At 32.9% G+C, this 20,344-nt stretch overlaps 3 protein-coding genes across 5 annotated transcripts in view; all 3 read right to left on the reverse strand.

Annotated features, from left to right (window-relative positions):
* Positions 1,215-20,344, reverse strand: part of LOC107618492 — a 28,188-nt gene continuing 9,058 nt past the window's right edge. Inside the window, exons 2-3 of the mRNA XM_016320589.2 lie at positions 7,327-7,386; positions 1,215-1,463 (exon numbers count right to left, since the gene is read on the reverse strand). Of these exons, the coding sequence (XP_016176075.1) occupies positions 1,285-1,463; positions 7,327-7,386 (239 nt within the window). The 3' untranslated portion in view covers positions 1,215-1,284. The remainder of the gene's footprint in view (positions 1,464-7,326; positions 7,387-20,344) is intronic.
* LOC110266209 (pectinesterase QRT1-like) lies at positions 9,052-9,902 on the reverse strand. 2 transcript variants are annotated; one of them, XM_021110366.1, is made up of 2 exons: positions 9,668-9,902; positions 9,052-9,572 (listed from the first exon to the last, which is right to left on the reverse strand). In XM_021110366.1, exons 1-2 carry the CDS (start codon positions 9,883-9,885, stop codon positions 9,521-9,523), a joined length of 270 nt encoding a protein of 89 aa, XP_020966025.1. In that variant the 5' UTR covers positions 9,886-9,902; the 3' UTR covers positions 9,052-9,520. The 2 variants fall into 2 exon arrangements, with proteins under 2 accessions (XP_020966025.1, XP_020966024.1); XM_021110365.1 differs by having other exon boundaries at positions 9,383-9,572; positions 9,656-9,902.
* On the reverse strand, positions 9,949-11,637 carry LOC107618493 (probable cysteine protease RDL4). 2 transcript variants are annotated; one of them, XR_002353245.1, is made up of 4 exons: positions 11,006-11,637; positions 10,479-10,633; positions 10,248-10,344; positions 9,949-10,075 (listed from the first exon to the last, which is right to left on the reverse strand). XR_002353245.1 is itself a non-coding variant. In XM_021110367.1 (4 exons), exons 2-4 carry the CDS (start codon positions 10,497-10,499, stop codon positions 9,962-9,964), a joined length of 273 nt encoding a protein of 90 aa, XP_020966026.1. In that variant the 5' UTR covers positions 10,500-10,633; positions 11,006-11,513; the 3' UTR covers positions 9,949-9,961. The 2 variants fall into 2 exon arrangements, 1 of the variants encoding a protein (XP_020966026.1); XM_021110367.1 differs by having other exon boundaries at positions 10,207-10,344; positions 11,006-11,513.

Here is a 20,344-nt window from a genome sequence, read left to right on the forward strand (position 1 = left end):
AATATTGAGAGTTAATTTTTTTCCTTTTTTTAATAAAAAGCTATTTTGAATTGTTTTATTTATACGTTAAAAAAAATAAAAAGTAAGCAATATTATCGTTTTTACCTTTTTTTGTTAAATAAATATAAGTAAAGTTTTGCTTTTACACAAATCAAAAACTAGAGATGACATGAAGATTTAAATTGCCGAGACCTAGCTTGTCATTATTCAATTATGATGGTTTAAGAACAAAATTAAAAATTTTTTTATCACATATTCTATTATTAACTCAACTTAATCAAGTTGAGGCGAGTAGAAACCCAAAGATGATTCAAATTATGCTTTAAATATCTACTAATTTTTTTAAAAAATAAAAATAAAAATATTACTGATAGAAATACTTCTTCAATTTATAATTCCTACTTTATTTAAGTCAAAATAAAAAAAAAAACTACTTCTCATACTAATATTTCAATTAATTAGTACTTAATCAGTTGTTTGACAAAACGAAAAGAGTGTATCTGGTAATAATTTTTGGGTGGCTAATTTCTAATCTTATTATTTTCATTATATGATTTTTACGTAAATAAAGTAAGATTTATTAAACGTTTTAACTTTCTAATCTTGCTACTTTAATTTCATTATACGAGAAAAATTTATTTAGGTATTTTCAAACATTTCAACTTATTGAGCATGTTCATATTTAGAACAAAATATATCTATTAGTTTGAATTCTTTTTTAAAGTCTTTGAGTGATGTGTATCATATATCAAGAATGTAGTAAAAAAAACTTTTCATACATTTTAAGATAAATAAACGGAAAATACTCACATAATGACATCTTTATATGAAAATAATATTATAAATTTTTAAATGATTAATCAAACATATTTAGTCAAATATATCAACTTATTTAATAGTGTATAATACTATCTTCATGTAAAGATGTCATTATAGGAATATCCACCTAAATAAACAACTTAGAATCTTATTCTAAGATCTTCCCTTTTTTTATACTCTTAAAAAGTTGGACTTCTAAATTTCTAATTAATGAAATTCTCTATGTTCACCATAAAAAATTAAAAAAAAAATAAATGGATTTGATCTATTCAATTTTTTCTTTAATTTATATTTCATTTTTTATTTTAATTTACTACTTTTTTTAATTTTTTTTATTTTAGACTAAAATGAGTCAAGAGACATGGCTATCACACGATCAAAAGAAGACTGAGTTTGTATTTAGAGTTTTATTGTCTACATCTTATTTTAGCGAAACATATATTATTTCTAACAACACATTCTTCTTTAATTACCCGCAGGTAGTGGATTAAAGAAAGACAAGAGGTCGCAACATATACACCCTGACCAGAAGCAGCAAGAACTCCAACAACGTCTATCAACACTTCCTCCCACGCCCGACATATTACTTTGTTCAACCAATCCGTCTAATCCAACATTTGATTCTGATTTTTCTTCCCTATATGCTGCAAATACACAATAATTCTTTTAAAAGTTCTTCACAAAGTAATAACTTAACAAATAATTAGGATTTTTTGAAATTAAATCATCCATATCTAATTAAGCTTGAACTCAATATATCAAAGAAAACTACTTAAATAAAGACGCTTAGTTAATTGACCAATTGAATCGGTCTAATATTTTAGTAATTAATTAATTTAAAATAATAAAATACAAAAAATTATTTTTATTAACTGTACCAATTGATCAAATAAATAATTAAGATAATTTTGCATTGAATCTGTTCGGTTGGTCGGGTACCGAACGGTTTGGTGGTGATTCAGGTGAGTTTCGTGAAAAATAGATTAAGTGAAAAATAATAGTTAAGATGAGAGATTCGGGGTAAGTAAACTTGTGAGGAAAAACACTTCTATTAATGGCAAATAAGTAATACAAGAACTGATGGTGAGAAATAGAGGTGGAGAACAAGTGTTGAGACCTCCACTAATGTCACAAGAGGATGAATGAGCTTTGTTTAAAGTGGACAAGGTTGGTTAATGGTTGTCGAGTGTTTTGGTGGAACACCAAAACGCCAGTTTTTACTCGTGAAGGTGATGAATGAAATAAAGAACAATGAAAGAAAATTTGGGTAGAGAAAAAAATGGGTTTTTTAGCGTCTCAGCTTTAGGAATAAGAAAGGTCTAGAAAAAAGGTGAAGGTGAGGGTGAAGGTGTTTAGAAAAGAAACTCTCAGAAGAGGATGAAGGTGAAAGTAAAGGATGAAAAGGGTTGTGAAGAAGAAGTTGATCAAGGTGAAAGTGAAAAGTGAGAGTGAAGGATGATTTACAGAGGTGGCTTGAGTTCCTTTTTATAGTGTAAAACCATGATGAAGAGAAAATCTATTGTCCAATGCTTTTAGTCTGACATTTGGTTTACTGCTCTTTCCAAAATATCTTTAGGTATTTGTATCACCTCAAGTCTTGTCAACTAAAAAGGTAGGAAGTTGATTCCCACACGTTAAACTAAAGCTCCTGACATGTGACATTAGTGAAGGGACATCTAGTTTGGTTTTCTTTCAACTAGATGACACCTTTACACTCTAAATCTAACCAATCCATTTCCACCAATATAGTTCCCACTGAAGAGAAATCCAACTCCTCAAAGTGTTCTTTTGGGTTCCATCCTTTTAGCCTAATACCTTTAGGAGAAATTTAACTCTTTTTTTACCATGTTTGTAGGTCATTATAAAAATTAATTATGTACAAAAAAGATTTATATTTTTAGTACACAATCATAAGCCTCCATGCAGTCTTTGAGGGTACAAAGTATTCCCTCAAGCTGCATTAAACTTTTTTGTACTCAATAGAACAAGAATAATTTAAAAAAATTTTTTTTTGGGTTAACATATCATAACTCTAAAGAATCAAATCTCCCCTCTTTTATTTATTTTTTTGTCATAATGAGATATGTATTTGTAAATATTATGATATTCAAATATAAATATTTCTGTATAATATGAATATAATTATGTACTCATAAAAAAATGAATAAAAAAATGTTATTGTGCAAATATTTTAAATATTAATAAAATAAATAAATAAATAAATAAGATTAGTAAATAAATATATTCATAATTTATTTGTATGTACGTATGTATTTATTTTTAAAAGTAGTGTATGTATATATACATAATATTATTATTATTTATTTATATATATATATATATATACGTATATTTTTTTTATAAAAAAAAGAGTGATGATTTAATTTAATATAATAATTTAATATATAAGGAAATAAGAAGGGGAGAAACTCTTAACCTTTTAATTGGACGCGTTTTAAATTTGAATACTTGGATTTGGAGAGACACATAAGAAGAGAGAACACCTGAAAGGGTAGGGGAGAGGGTGTTCCTCATCATTTCTGTTGGGCATTTTTTTACACAGCGCAGTATCATCACTACTATCACCACCATCATTCAAATCTTCTGTCTTCTTCAACAATTGGGAGTTTTTCTTTTAGGGCAAAGGACACTCCCACATTCAACTTCGCTCTGTTCTTTTTACTCTGTCGTCTTACTTGGTAAGACCCTTTTTTCTTCTTTTCTTGTTTTTGTCTTAACCCCTCTTAGCCCCATGTATATTGGATTGCTAATTTTGGAATTAGCTATAGGGATTCTTTGATAAAGATCTTTCTCCTTACAACTTTGGATGTTATATCCTTATTTGTATAAGTTTTCAATGAAATCACAAATAAAAAAGAAATTGAATTAAAATTATGAGCAATGTTCGTTTGTAACCATAAATAGATATTTAAAAATAAAAATAATTTATTTTAATTAATTTTTTTTTGCAGGGGAGTGTATGATTTTAAGAAAAGTAGTAGCCATTTTTTTCTGCCCTTTTTTTTAGGCCAAAAAAAAAGGAAGGTACCCATAACTTTCTTGCCCTATTTATGCTCGACTCTTTTTAGGAGTTTGGAGGGTGGGACACTTTACTTTTTTGAAACAGTTCCAAAAAAAGAAGGAAGGTACCCATAACTTTCTTGCCCTATTTATGCTCGACTCTTTTTAGGAGTTTGGAGGGTGGGACACTTCACTTTTTTGGAACTATTTTGTACTGTAAATTTCTTAAGATGCATCACTCACATTTTTTGAGTGTATGATTGCTAAAGCAGTTTTCTCATGTATTGCAGGATGCTTGCAGAATAATATAACATAAACATTGGCTCTTGATAAAGAAGCCCTTTGGAATTAAAATTCTAACTTCTAAAACTGAAATTAGGCATAGTACTGTTTAACGTACTTGAAATTGATGGGACCAATGGTTGTTCCATGATCCGGGTCCAGCAAGATGCAGTGTTCGTTGGGGTGTACCTCAGAAACAATGTAAGGACCCTCCCATTTGGGAGTCCATTTTGGCAAAGACATCTTCCTTATTACTGCGTCTACTGATTTTTAGTACCAGATCTCCCTCTAGGAACACCCTGGGCCAAATGTGCTTGTCATAAGCTAATGCCAGTCTCCGGTGATATTCTTCCATCTTGCTTCCCACAACTTCTCTTTTTCCTTCCAACTCTTGCAACTCAACTTCACGATCCCTTGACTTTTAGAATACGCGTCAACTCCCTACAAGTAACTGGGTGTTCTCGTCTTCCTTCATATTCTCCAGATTCGCAAACAGATGTGGTGAGGGGGCTCTATACCTCGTTTGATCTCTAGCCATCACGTCGAAGTGTTCCTCCCCAGTGGAGTCGCCAGATGATTCGGGTGGGTTTCGTGAAAAATAGATTAAGTGAAAAATAATAGTTAAGATGAGAGATTCGGGGTAAGTAAACTTGTGAGGAAAAACACTTCTATTAATGGCAAATAAGCAATACAAGAACTGATGGTGAGAAATAGAGGTGGAGAACAAGTGTTGAGACCTCCACTAATGTCACAAGAGGATGAATGAGCTTTGTTTAAAGTGGACAGGGGTGGGCTAAGGGTCGTCGAATGTTCTGGTGAAACACCCGATTACCAGTTTTTACTCGTGAAGGTGATGAATGAAATAAAGAACAATGAAAGGAAATTTGGGTAGAGGAAAAGATGGGTTTTTTAGCTTCTCAGCTTCAGGAATAAGAAAGGTCTAGAAAAAAGGTGAAGGAGAGGGTGAAGGTGTTTAGAAAAGAAGCTCTCAGAAGAGGATGAAGGTGAAAGTAATGGATGAAAAGGGTTGTGAAGAAGAAGATGATCAAGGTGAAAGTGAAAAGTGAGAGTGAAGGATGATTTACAGAGGTGGCTTGAGTTCCTTTTTATAGTGTAAAACCATGATGAAGAGGAAATCTATTGTCCAATGGTTTTAGTCTGATATTTGGTTTACTGCTTTTTCCAAAATATCTTTAGGTATTTGTATCACCTCAAGTCTTGTCAACTGAAAAGGTAGGAAGTTGATTCTCACACGTTAAACTAAAGCTCCTAACATGTGACATTAGTGAAGGGACATCTAGTTTGGTTTTCTTTCAACTAGATGACACTTTTACACTCCAAATCCAACCAATCCACTTCCACCAATATAGTTCCCACTGAAGAGAAATCCAACTCCTCAAGGTGTTCTTTTGGGTTCCATCCTTTTAGCCAAATACCTTTAGGAGGAACTTAACTCTTTTTTGACCATGCTTGTAGGTCATTATAAAAATTAATTATGTACAAAAAAGATTTATATTTTTAGTACACAATTAGGTGGTGACTCCTGAATGCGATGGTGGGTTCCGGGCTTGCTCTGGATCTGGGGTGCGAGATGCTGAAGCTGCCGACTTACCGAGCTCTTCTCGAGGTGAAATGGGGGTGCCACCTGCAAGGACACTCCAACGCTCAAGTCAAATACTGTGCAGGTGGTGTGAAAGAAAGGAATAAAGTGACGTACATTGGAGGAGGGGTAGGACCCTCCCCTTATATATCCTGTCAGTAGAGTGGACCCCACAGGAAGAGGCCTCCTTTCTAAAAGCTTCGTTTCTCACAGCTGTCATGCAGTTGGTAACGGGCGTACGCATCCAGGTCGCAGACCAAACGGGTTATACGCGCTAACCCGACCGCGTAGATCGAATTGCCCACGGGCCGAGTCGGTCATCGTGCTCAGCTGCGCTGGCCTGTAACAGAATTATATTTAATCTTTATTTTCATTCAAGTGCAAAATTATGTATTGCAACAGAATATGTAAGATATATAAGGGGAATTATGTGTAGAGAATTTAGAGGCAAAAAGATGTCATTGCGAAAGAAAATTATTAAATTTATTTCAATCATTTTTATTTGTATAATTGTTTCACGAGTAAAGTAACAATTAGTGTTTTAAAGTTTTTGACTTCAAACTAATTAGTTTTTGAAAAAAATAAAGTATTAATTTAGTCTTCTATAATAATAAATAGTAGATATATATATTATATTTTTTTATTAATTTATTTTGTAAAATTTAATAGTAGAGTTTATATATACGGTTAATTATTGTGATAAATTTATTTGTGAAAAATTGTTATGTAGATAATAATTTTTGAAATGAAACTTCACCTGTTTTAGTATTTGTTTGGATGTTACTAAATCGATAAAAAAATCTTTTTTTTCAATGAAAAAAAGATCTTTTTTATTTTTTAATGTATTTGGCTCTTTTTTATTTTTTAGTGTGTTTGGCAAATTTCTAAGAACTTGTTTGGATGTCATTTTTAGAAAAAAAATTTAAATAATTTTTTTAAAAGATTTTTTACAAAAATAAAAGTGATTTTATGCTTGGATATCTCATGTAAAAAGATCTTTTTATTTATCAATTATGTTTGGGTAAAATAAGATAAAAGTACTTTTTTGTTCATTTATTATGTAAAAAACATCTTTTTTTAAGGAATAATGATCTTTTAAAAAAAAATGTAAATTGTAGCTTCTCAAAAAAGATATTTTTTTAATATTTTTACTTTTACTATTAGAAATTTGTCAAAGATAAAAAAAATATATCATTTTTGAGAAGTTACAATTCACATCTTTTTTTAAAAGATCTTTTTTCTTAAAATAAAAAGATATTTTTCACATAATAAATCAACAAAAAATACTTTTATATTATTTTACCCAAATATAACTGATAAATAAAATTTTTTTTATATGAGATATCTAAACATAAAATCACTTTTACTTTTATAAACGATTTTTTTAAAAAAGATCATTCAAAAAAAGTCTTTTCTAAAAAGACATGCATAACTATAAATAACGAAATATATGACAATTTCGTCATATATGACAATTTCGTCTTATTTTACATTATTAAATAATTAAGATAATTTTGCATTGAATGATGGGGGGATAAAGAACAAAAGCAAAAGAAAAGAAGAAAGAGTGAGGTCTAGACAAGCATGGAAGTAGGCATATATACCTTGGTTTGGGGCATGAGCAGGGTTGCCTCCAACTAATATATCCTTGGCAATGCCACTACCTGAAATAATATCGTCACCAGTAATTAACGATGAAGGTGATTTTTATAATTCAACGCAGATATTTTAGAGCAACTAATTATATAAATAAATATGTTTTATGGAATACTACTATTTTATTTTTATTTAATCTTTATTTAAGATATATAAGATATATAAGGGGAATTATGTGTAGAGAATTTAGAGGCAAAAAGATGTCATTGCGAAAGAAAATTATTAAATTTATTTCAATCATTTTTATTTGTATAATTGTTTCACGAGTAAAGTAACAATTAGTGTTTTAAAGTTTTTGACTTCAAACTAATTAGTTTTTGAAAAAAATAAAGTATTAATTTAGTCTTCTATAATAATAAATAGTAGATATATATATTATATTTTTTTATTAATTTATTTTGTAAAATTTAATAGTGGAGTTTATATATACGGTTAATTATTGTGATAAATTTATTTGTGAAAAATTGTTATGTAGATAATAATTTTTGAAATGAAACTTCACCTGTTTTAGTATTTGTTTGGATGTTACTAAATCGATAAAAAAATCTTTTTTTTCAATGAAAAAAAGATCTTTTTTATTTTTTAATGTATTTGGCTCTTTTTTATTTTTTAGTGTGTTTGGCAAATTTCTAAGAACTTGTTTGGATGTCATTTTTAGAAAAAAAATTTAAATAATTTTTTTAAAAGATTTTTTACAAAAATAAAAGTAATTTTATGCTTGGATATCTCATGTAAAAAGATCTTTTTATTTATCAATTATGTTTGGGTAAAATAAGATAAAAGTACTTTTTTGTTCATTTATTATGTAAAAAACATCTTTTTTTAAGGAATAATGATCTTTTAAAAAAAAATGTAAATTGTAGCTTCTCAAAAAAGATATTTTTTTAATATTTTTACTTTTACTATTAGAAATTTGTCAAAGATAAAAAAAATATATCATTTTTGAGAAGTTACAATTCACATCTTTTTTTAAAAGATCTTTTTTCTTAAAATAAAAAGATATTTTTCACATAATAAATCAACAAAAAATACTTTTATATTATTTTACCCAAATATAACTGATAAATAAAATTTTTTTTATATGAGATATCTAAACATAAAATCACTTTTACTTTTATAAACGATTTTTTTAAAAAAGATCATTCAAAAAAAGTCTTTTCTAAAAAGACATGCATAACTATAAATAACGAAATATATGACAATTTCGTCATATATGACAATTTCGTCTTATTTTACATTACCAAATATATAATGGGGTACTGAACTACTGAATGATTTGATTTGATATATATTGTAGTGGATCTCAGAGTTTTTGAAGTCACTGGAGTTTATTTAGCAAATTAAATTTAAAAATTTATATTATAAACAATTAAACTTCAAGAAAGCAAGGAAATCAACTATTTTGCAACGGGTGACATGTTTGCTTTCTCAATTTCACATCATGACTATGGAATTTGGATTCAATCATCCATTACCATTATATTCCTACTTACGTCCTTTCTTTCACTCCATGTTAATCCCTACTCATGAATGATAAATTCTTCAGCGACATTAATCAAAAGGAAGAAATATATATATATACCCATCAGAGTCTAATTTTTAAACCGATCTAGGAAAATGAATAATTGAATTAAACAATGTCCAAAATTATACAGATTATACAGAGATAGAAGAAGAGGTAGGGGACTTGTATTATTGAAAGGCAAATCAAGTGATTTCTTTAACATGATTTTGATAGTTGTATTAGTTGTGTATACAGATCAAACAAATTAGATGCGAACATTAACCTCACGAGTAAAATCCAAATTAATATGGTTCAGTCATCATCTTTGAATTTCCGGTTCGAAATGAAACATGAAAATGACGATCAACCATACAAGAGCAAAGTCTTCACCACATTTTAATCCTAATATATCTAACAACTATTTAAGAATTGAGGGATTCCTAAGTATGTTAATATATCTAACAACTCTGTCAATAGTGAACTAATAAACTAGGAAATGAAAAGAGTAAATAATGCTATTGATACCTCATAGAGTGATTTAGCACTGCCAAACATGACTGTTCCTGTGTTGTCTAAGAGAGTGTCCTGTGTTCCTTTGATCTTAACTTTATAGAACATGGCTCTATTACTGTTTACCCTCAGTGCCACTGCTTGCATTCCATTTCCACCAGGCATTGCAACCACTGAATTCTGAAACCAACCAAATTAAAGTTTTGTTACATATTCTGATATTATTCCATAAAAATAAAAAGAAAAATGTGTCCTGAATTTACCTCAAAACTGACCTGGGAGGCACAGAAAAAATCAGAATCAATCCAACAGTTGCTGAACCATAGGTTCCCAATGTTTGGCCATCAGGGCCTTTATCAGATGATTTGCTATTCCAAGTAATCACAGCACCTGTTGTTTCATTTCTTTTACCTATAAATGAAATATAAAGTTTGCTGTTATATGCAAAATGCACAAATACCTCTTCTTCATGGTAAAATAAAGGAACAACCATTGCATTTAGAACTGTCATAGAACAACCATTGCATTTAGAATAATAAAAATAACAAAAATGCACACCTCATCCTTCATTACCCTTTGATCCATATCCAGTAATCTTCATCACCCTCTGATCCATATCCCACTATTAATATTGCATGGTCAATATCATCTGGGTTACTTGAGCAATCTCCATCATAGATGCCCTATTCAAGAAAAGAAGAATCTACTTACAAAAGAGTATGCTGCTAAAATTATTTTATAACATGATCTAATTTTACTGCTATACTCTTATTTATTTTGCAATGAGTAAAAGGAACAGGAAAACAACACTTAAACCAGTGTATAATTGAAAATCCAATGAAGAGCCATGTATACCTGCACTGATAGGTTGCTTCACAATAGCACACAGAAGAGCACTATCTGATTTTGCCACATCATTGTATCCATCAATGCTAACAACTTTGTTTTCCTCCTAATTTATGAAAATCTTAAATAATTAGGTTCAAATTAATATAATGAGGCTACTCAATATTAGAATAGTAAGGAATCAATATTAGAATAGTATGGGTAATCAGTTTCAGTATCTATGTCACCATTGTTCATTACCCATTCAAAAGCATAGTCCATGTACCCTCCCTCACATCCATCATTAGTTTTGTCACAATCCACAAGTTCTTATTCTGAAAGGCTTATAAGGTCCCCAGTTACTATTGCATTTATCCCTTCTATGGCCCCAGTGGAGGAGAATGCCCAGCAACTACCTATAAAACACACTGAATCAGAAAACTTAGTGATAAGAAAAATTGAAGTTGAAGAAAAACTTGACATACTAGAGAGTTAATACTCAAATACTTAAGTTATTAATTCACCAAATTTTTAAAGCGACAGATATTAAGAACTGGGAGATTAGAAAAGATAACTATTTTGCATTTTGAAATTTGAATCGACAAAGTACTAAACACTTAATTTATAGATATATCTCAACAAATCTGCATCAATAAAGGGGAATAACCTCTAATGGAAACAATTGAACCTAATGATCACCTAAACTATAAACCCGAACATCCTTTTTACTTCAAGAAAAATCAAAATTTTCAATAGAGAATAACAATTTTCCATTTATGTCTAGTCACCTTTATAATATATCAAATCAACTTAACTAAATCTATATCAAATCCTCTGCCTTGACCTGAAAAATTTACAGAAGAGAAGAGTACATTAGAACATAAGAAGCAGGATTTGTGTATAATTTTGCCAAAACTATATCATCAAATTATCACAAAATCTAATATCTTTGAAAAAATTTGAAGAATTGAAGAAAGCAAAGGACAAGAAAAAATTAGGAATAAATCCTCATTGTAATGACTCCACACGACGTGAAATCAGTTCCACGAGATCTGATAGTTTTGAACGTAGCTTCAATCGAAGCTTACAGATACTCGTTAGCTCGCCTTCTTGATCTCCTCAGCTAGAACCATCGAATTCGCGCCGAAACCACACTCTGAGTGCTTCAAGCCGCCGGAGGAAAAGCAGAACCAGCGGCACAACCCGCGGTGGAAGACGACGCAGAAGCGGGAGATTTAAAGCATTACCTCAACAATCTGAATCAAATCGTCACTCTGAGAGGTCAACGAAAATTCAGAGGCTCCACGATCTCCATTCATAACTCCACCGGTAACGCTTGACGGAGGAGATGACGGCGGCAATAAATCGTCCCTCTCCCTCTCTCTCGCTCGAAGCCTCTCTTTCGACTCTTCTTTTTTTTTTTCAATTTTTGTTATGGACTAATATTTATTTGGGCTAAAAAAATTTTAAGTATTGATTGGGCTGTGAGGGTTATTGTTAATGATTTAGGAAAGTTTTACAAATTGTGACTATTAAAATATACGGGCCTGCTACACGTACAAGTTTACAAGCTTACAAGTTGGCCCAGCCCAAATAGAACTCACGCGCATAAAGAGAGATAACATGGCGCGTCAAAATCACGCGCTCAACACTACAACCGTTACGTATGGCAGACTCTTTCACTTCTTCCACTTCTTCCACTTCTCAAAGCGCTTCGAAAACAAGGAAACCCTCCCATTTTCGAGCGAAAATCAAAGTTCAAAATATACAAATCGTTGTTCGAAACCTCCATCAAAACACCATCAAACTCTCCGTGAAGAATCTGAAGAGAAAACAAAGCAACAATACTCAACGTAAGTTCATTAAGATTCCTGTATATTTTACTTTTCTTCTACGTCGTTCTTCTAGGGTTTACTATTATTCTTGCTTCTTTGTTACACTGTTCTAAGTTCTACGTCGTTCTTCTAAATTCTACGTCGTTCTACGTTCTTGTTCTAAGTTCTCCTGCTATTGTTGTTGATTTTTGGGGGTTTATTCCGTAGATTGGGGGGTGTATACTGCTTAACCTTGTAATGTGGCTTGATATTGAAGCATGGTTAAGTGATATCTGACTGATATCTATATGGATGTATCTGAATAATATCTATGGGTGTATCTCACTGTTATCAATGGGTGTATCTGATTCTTACATATGGGTGTATCTTACTGTTATCAATGGGTGTATCTGACTCATATATGCGTGTATCTTTCTGATATCTCAATTAATTTGATATTGAAGCATGTTTGAGTGATACCTGACTGATATATATGGATTTATCTTAATCATATCTATGGGTGTATCTCACTGTTATCAATGAATGTATCTGAATCATATCTATGGGTGTATCTTACTGTTATTAATGGGTGTATCTTACTGATATCTTTGGGTGTATTTTTCGTTTCAGAGAAAATGGCAGCAAGAAACCAAACAAAAACCTTAAGTGTGCCACACATCTCCTGAGTGATAAGTTCAGAAATATGACTGAGGAGAAGAAGGCAATTGTGAGGGATCTCGGCAAGAAGAGGGCTGAAAGACCACCAAAGCCTTGGATTGCCAACTGGACTAAGGAGCAGTTGGTGGAAAGAATGACTGCAGAAATAGAAGAAATTTTGGTAAGTAAACATAATATGTTGCTTGTATTTTATTTACCTGAATGCTGCTAGCTAAAATATCTAATGTTTCAGGGGATTGTGAAGATGGCGGAGACAAGAGCAAGAGAAAAAATGAAAAAAAAAAGAAAAAAACAAAAAAAACAAGAAATAAAAAAAAAACAAAAAAAAGGAAGGCGAGTCCAACATCGTCTTCGGAGACAGAAACAGCTACTGACAGTGACACTTCTACCTCTGAGTCTGAGACTCAAGAAGACTCAGAGGATTCAGGAAGAAAACACCCCAGCAAAAAGGGGAAAAAGTAAGTACCATACTTGGGTGTAATTTCTTTTTCGAGTTGGGTGTATTTTGTTGATCACGTTGGGTGTGTGTAGTTTATTAAGCTGGGTGTGTTCGTTTGCTGCGTTGGGTGTATATTGTATATTCATTTGGGTGTATCTTGTGAATTCATTTGGGTGTATTTTTAGTATGTTCTAAATAATGATTGTTTGCCTTCAAGAATGGACTCCAGAAAAAGAAAGCAGAGGCAAGAGGAGTCAGATTCTGATTCAGAATCTGAATCTGAACCAAGTGATGAGTAATGTCCTGAAATTATTACTCCTTTCTTTTGGCTTCATTATAAAGATTTCGTGTATTAACTGAAGTGTCTATTATTAACTTATAGGAGCGAAGAATCATCACCTGCAGAGAAGGAGAAGAAAAAGAAAAAAACAAAAACAACACCAAAAAAGTAAGCACTTCTTTGCATAATATTCTGTAATAAAATTAATTTTTTATTTCTGATTGGTACTCTTTTTTTTCCACCCAGAACACAACAAAAAAAAAGTTGTTGTGGAGGATTCACCTCCTAAAGAAGATCAATACTTTGACGGGTACAGTACCTCGTAAGCTATATTACCGTCTATCATCGTAATTATTTTTGTTAACATCTTCTTTTATGAATGTAGTGAGACATATGAAATATCAAGTGACGAACTAGATGAATGGCTAAGGGAAAATGTTGATAAATCTGCTGCAGAGGGGTATGTCTTGCTGGGCTGTGTATTTCAGATTTTGGTGTGTTTTGTTTGCTAATAATTGTTTCTTGTTTCGCAGGGAGAACCGAGCTGACCTGCGATCGACAGAAGGTCGCTATGTGTCGTCTAAAACGTAAGAAGCTTTATTATTTAATAAAATCTTGTTATCATGATTTGGGTGTATTTTGTGGAACCATTTGGGTGTATTTTGTGGATCAGGTTGGGTGTATGTTGTTTACTAAGTTGGGATATTAAGTTTGTTGTGTTGGGTGTATATTGTCCATTCGGTTGGTTGTATCTTGTGCATTCATTTGGGTGTATTTTATACCTATATCTTATTTTGTCTGAATAACATGAAATCTGTTTTAGAATACTGGCTGTGAACTTGGAAAGTGATGATCCTTCCTCTCAAGGACGCACAGAACAGAGTAGTGTAAACCAGCCGTCACAGAGCATGTAATTTCTCTTTCAAATAACCGTTACTTTTGTTCTTCTATTACCCTTCTACTTCTAATTCTGTATATATTTTTTTTAGAAAAAAAAAGCCCTTTATTATTTTATTTAAGAAAAAAAATGCAGGAAAAAAAAGCAAAAACTGCAAGTATGTAAGTTCTCAAAAAAATAAAGCCTGTCTTCTTTTTGAATTGTTCGGGTGTATTTCTTGAATTTCTTTGGGTGTATTTTAGGTTGAGTCCGGCTGATTCGAATATGATGGTTGTGAGGGAACAGACACCGTCGGATGCGCTTGCAGTGTGAGTTTTGCAAGAATATTTCAACCTTATAAGCTTATTATTTTCAAAGGCGTTGTTAACCTTTCATTTTTCTTCTTGTTTAGAGTCCCAATTCAGGTTTTTGTGCCGGCATCCCAAACAACCACTGAGACAGATTTTGAACCAACCCCTATGCTACAGATTGAAGGGACTACAGAAACGTAAGAAATAGTATTGAGTGTATATTTGTTTAGAGTTTGGGTGTATATTTGCTAACAGTTTGGGTGTATATTGTTCCTGATTAGTTTTTTTTTATGCCGTGATTAATTTTTTGAAACTGTGCAGCACTCCTGAAACCCCCAAACAACTTCAAGAGACCACACCCACGCTTCCCCCAGCTCCAACTAAAATGTAAGTTCATCAGACTAAAATCAATCTTTGCTTATCATCCGTATATTCTTATTCTTATTCTTATTCTTATACATGATGACGCAGTCACCCAGACGCAGAAGACGCTGCTGCCCTATTGATGATGGCACGGACAGCATCCTATGTTCCTAAAACAGATCCAGGGGTGCCATCATTCAGCCTTGGATTGACTGATTCAAGCCAGGAGGGGGCGTCAACACAGGAGACAGAAAGGGAAAAATCTCCAGAATCTGCAAATTTGATAGAACAATTGGACGATTTGGTCCAAAAAATAGCAAGCAGTGCGGCGAAGGGAAAAAACAAAAGTCCACAAATTCAGAGGGAGACTGGAGGAGAAAGTTCTGCAAAGTTTCAAACTCCTGGGGGATTATATCAGATTACGGATGATATGAAACAAAAGTGCTACATCTGGGGGACGAGACTGAAGGAAGATGCAGATGGCAATACTAACGAGTATGAGGAGATGTGCACTCTGATTGGCCAAGGAGAATACATTTTGATGAGAATGCACCTTGTATCCCTCCAGGCAAAAAGTGATATAGAATCTCAGGTAATATTAGAATAACATTAATGTTTTTACACCAAAGTCAATTGCAATGCTTATTAATGTAAAATTGATTTCGGCATATATTTCTAGATTGTATCTGCCATCTGCCTCATCCTCAACCAGAAAAATGAAAAGAGGTTTCAAGAACAAATATACTGTCTCCCCCCGATATTGTGGTAAGTGTTACTTCTACGAACTTTGGGTGTATTTTCTGTATTGATTTGGGTGTATTTTTTACGTTCAATTGGGTGTAAGTTTAGTATTTCATTTCTTATTTCGCAATTCTTGCAGAGCATGGCGCTTTCGGATCACCCAAAGGGGGAATTCATATCACCGAAAACGAAAAAGGAATTCAGGGTGGAAGCCTACCCGAGTTTCATTCCCTTCATAGATAGAAAAAAGTTAACTTCACATCCATATGTAAGTTTTTGTTTGCTAAATTTGTTAGTACTCTTATTTATTTATATGCCAAATAAAATAACACACTGTTGAAATGTGGCAATCCTTCAGATTTTTGCTCCTGTTTGCCACTCGGGGCATTGGTGGTTATGGCTAATAAATACAACGAAGCGGAAATGTCATATACTTGACCCGCTACACAAAAAAGCTCCAAGCGATGAGAGAAAGAAGATTAATAAATTCACTGTAAGTTGCCTCTGTCTTCTTTACTTTAATAGATAGGTCTATTTCGTTAGTTGTGTTGGGTGTATATTGTCCATTCAGTTGGGTGTATCTTGTGCATTTATTCGGGTGTATTACTGATTTGTTTTGCTATTTAAGGGATATGTATTTTCAAGATTGATAACATATGCCGACGGGGAACCTCTGCAGAAAGACGAGAACGAGAAGAAAATTAAAGCATCATATGTTAAAATATCAGGCCAAAAAACAAGGTATAAATTTGTGACTCTGAACATTAAACTTTCGTAAATGAGATTTGTAATTTATTTTCTTCATTTTCAGCTATGACTGCGCTATCTACGTTATGAAGTGGATGGAGTTAATTGAGCCGGAAAACATCAAAAAAGGGAAGTATGAATGGGATAATTAGCCACAGGTAACTGTCTTTAGAACTATATAACTCTGTATTACTTTACTGAATTAATATTGCTGTTTAAACAGAATATACTTTTTAATTGTAGGAGGAGGTGGACCACTATAGAGTGGAGTATGCTTCCCGGATACTATTCAGTGAGATGAATAAAGAAAGAGATCGGGCAATTAGAGAGAGTAGTGCTATAAGGCTGTCGAAGCCATCCTCTGTATTATTGAGTCCGTTTGTCAGATTAATTCTGCTGATATAGAAACTGCGTAATTCAACTGCTGGGTAGTTTGTAAATTGAACAAATGATGTAAATATTTTCCATTTATCAACAACTTCTATTCCATGTATATTTTTTTCCATAGTTAAACTATCTGTGCTGGTAAATTGTCTGTGATGTATTCAAAAGCTGTATTACAGGTGGTAAAATATGAAGGAAAAAATCAAGGCATATATAAACGCAAATTATAAACTGTTACACCCAACGCAAGTCTAATAATACACCCAAGATTGCATAAAATATACACCAAAACTGTCTGTGCTGTATTCAAAATGTATGAATTACATGTACTAAAATATGAAGAAAAACATCAAATCAAATATACACCCATAACCTGCGAATTTTTACAGCTTTTGTTCTATATGTATCTAAATATGTGTCTATATGTAAATTGTGAATTAACAAAAATACACCCAAAAGAACAGTGCTTTTACACCCATATTCTATAAAACTATACACCCAAAGAGTTATCCCCTGCTGCTGGTACCCTGAACTGATAATTCATAACGTGTCCTTGATATTGGCTGGAATTTGAATGCGCCGCTGATGCAGCATCAAACAGGTTTATCTGAATATAACACTCACACATTAGCTAACCTATTAACGAGAAAAATAAACTCAATCGCCACAAATTTAAAGAACATTACTTTTACCTCGCTTAAAACTTTCGTCTTCTTCTTCTTTGTGGCATTTGCAATCTGTTTCTCCAGCTTTGAACCTAGCCTGTTTTTTGGACGTCCTCTTGTTCGAATCCTTGGCGGGCTTTGAAGCTCGTTAACGGATTCCAAGTTGGCATCTTCGTGGGATAAAGAAGATGTCCCCTTCCTTTTGGCTTTTAATGCTTCCATCTCGGCCATGACGTTATCGTACGCACGGTGCAGAATTGCAGTCAGCTCCTTCGATTCGGAGGCAAATTCGCAAATATTTTGCGAACGAAAAACCAATTGGTCGAACCTCTTGCTTCTTGGCTCCATTAGTGGCTCGTCGTGGCTGCTCTTGATGTGTGTGTGTCGTCTCTTTACCTTCTTGCTCCATCGTTCCAGTATGTATCTAGGGGACAATTGGCTTACTTGTTCGAAGCTTAACACGCTTAGTGCGTGACGGCACAGTATCCCCCTCGACTCGAATAATAAGCATTGGCATTTTACCTCGGCTGCAACTGAGTCGTAAGTAACCACGAACTTGTTGAATATTGAGCTGGAAACTTGTTCTCCGACTTCGTATACTGAATAGCCTAGAGCAGAATTCTTTAATCTGGTGATGCAATTCGTCTTTCCTCTGAATTGCGCTTGGACTTCCCTAAACTTTGCGTGAGTGTACGCATCTTGAAACTGAGCTTCAATGGAGGATTTGGTTGCACACGGTATGACCGTATGAAAATCTGCAGCATCTGATTCTCTCTCTGCTTGCTCCCTGCTTCCGAGGCAATTATCGTATTGTTTGACGAACTGAATAAGCGAGCTGTTCCGAGTGATATACTTGTTAAAAAATGAATGCATGCTCTCGCTCCTTTGTGTGCTTCTCATCCCTGCCCAGAAGTGGTGATCCAGATAGATAGGAACCCATATGTGACAGTCTTCGTACAGATCTGTATAATACACCCAAACACAGACTGTAAATACACCCAAGAGAACATACAATTTACACCTTTGCTGCAGATTTTAAAAAGACATTACCTGAAAGCCACTTGTTGTCCGCAAGACCAAAATTCAGCAGAAAATCGTTCCAATTCCTATCGAATGAGTCTTTGCTATGAGAGTTCCAAACAACTTGTCTCATTTCTTGTTCGATATCGGCATGTCTCTTGTACCCGTTTAATTTGCTTGGAATCTTCTTCATGATGTGCCAAATACACCAACGGTGAACTGTTGTTGGCATACAGGCCTCTAAAGCCCTTTTCATTGATGCACACTGATCGGTGAGAAATCCTTTCGGAGCGTTTCCTCCCATGCAACGAAGGATTGGTCTTCTCGGTTGGAGATATTTTAGATTTCCATTTTCCCTCTCTGCTACATGTAATCAGTTGATTCTTAATCTCGTTTCCCTTCCTATTTGTGCACCGAACTCTTGTAGAGAAACTTGCAGCCTTGGCGTAGTTCCTGTAAAATTTTCCAGCATCTTCAAGGGTGGTAAAGGTCATTCCGACCTTCGGAACAAGCTCGTCATCAACAACCAAGAGAGGCTGCACAATACACCGTGTCAGAACTGTGAATACACCCATAGATATGATTCAAATACACCCAATCATGTCTAATATGATACACCCGAACTGCAACAACTCAACTACAGAATGACCTTTAAAGCCATAAACTGTAAATACACAGGCTGCAGAATACACCATGTCAAAAACTAAAAACACACCCAATCATGTCTGATATAATACACCTGAACAACAACAACTCAATTAAAATAACAAAAAACCAGTAAAGTGTAGATACACCCACACTTCTAGCTAAAATACACCCAAAGAAGAATTGATCTACACCCGAGCGTCTGCTATAAATTCCACGTAATTAATCACAACTAATACATTGAATCGACAGATTCATGTTAACGTGTTAGTTTCACAGTCAATGTTCAGCAATTTTTCAACTACACAATGCTATACAAATTACTGAAAGAAAATTCATTATGTAAATCAAACCTCAGGAACTTCGTTAGATTCAAATTCATAATCCACCTCGCCTGGATTCAGCTGACAATCTGAGGTTGAATGATCCATTATCTTCAAAACGAGTTCAAACTTTGATTTCAGAAAACAACAAATCAAAATAGAAAACGAAGCTCGAGTTGCAGAGAGAGAAAAAGGTAACGTAAACGAAGAACATACCAGTGAGAAAAGGAGAGGAAAAGAACGATGGAGAAGAAGGAGGGAAGACGCGCGAGAAGAAGAACAACCAAATCTCAAAATAACGAAAACGAAGAAGGAAACAAATATTTTAAATTTGGTAGTTAGATATACGCGGGATGTTATATAGCGCGTGTAATCAACGTACGTGGAGCAGCGGGTATTTTGATTTTATTGTTTAATGAACTTGTAAAGTATACAAGCCCTAATGGCTTGTATGCAGAGCTTTTCCGTAAAATATATTATGGAGGTTTATAATAATTTTCACCAAAAAATTTTCACAAACAATTAAAAATTTTGTAGTGACTATAAACGAGATATATACGTATTACGTCACCTGTCTTATCTTGTTTACACTGTAAACGAGATACATGTAAAATTATCTCATTTACAGTATAAACGAGATAATAAAAAAATATTTGTTTTGGTAAATATTTTTTAAATTATTTATTTTAGTAATTATTATAATTAATTTATTTATTAAAATAAAAAATTCTTAATTTCATGTACATTAAATTAAACATTAACCGGGAAAAAAGTAAAATTTGTAATTAATGTGAATAAAATTAATTATAAAATTAAATATCAATCCAGATTAGTTGCTTT

The sequence above is a fragment of the Arachis ipaensis genome, chromosome B09 (assembly GCF_000816755.2).
Source record: "Arachis ipaensis cultivar K30076 chromosome B09, Araip1.1, whole genome shotgun sequence".
NCBI lineage: Eukaryota > Viridiplantae > Streptophyta > Magnoliopsida > Fabales > Fabaceae > Arachis > Arachis ipaensis.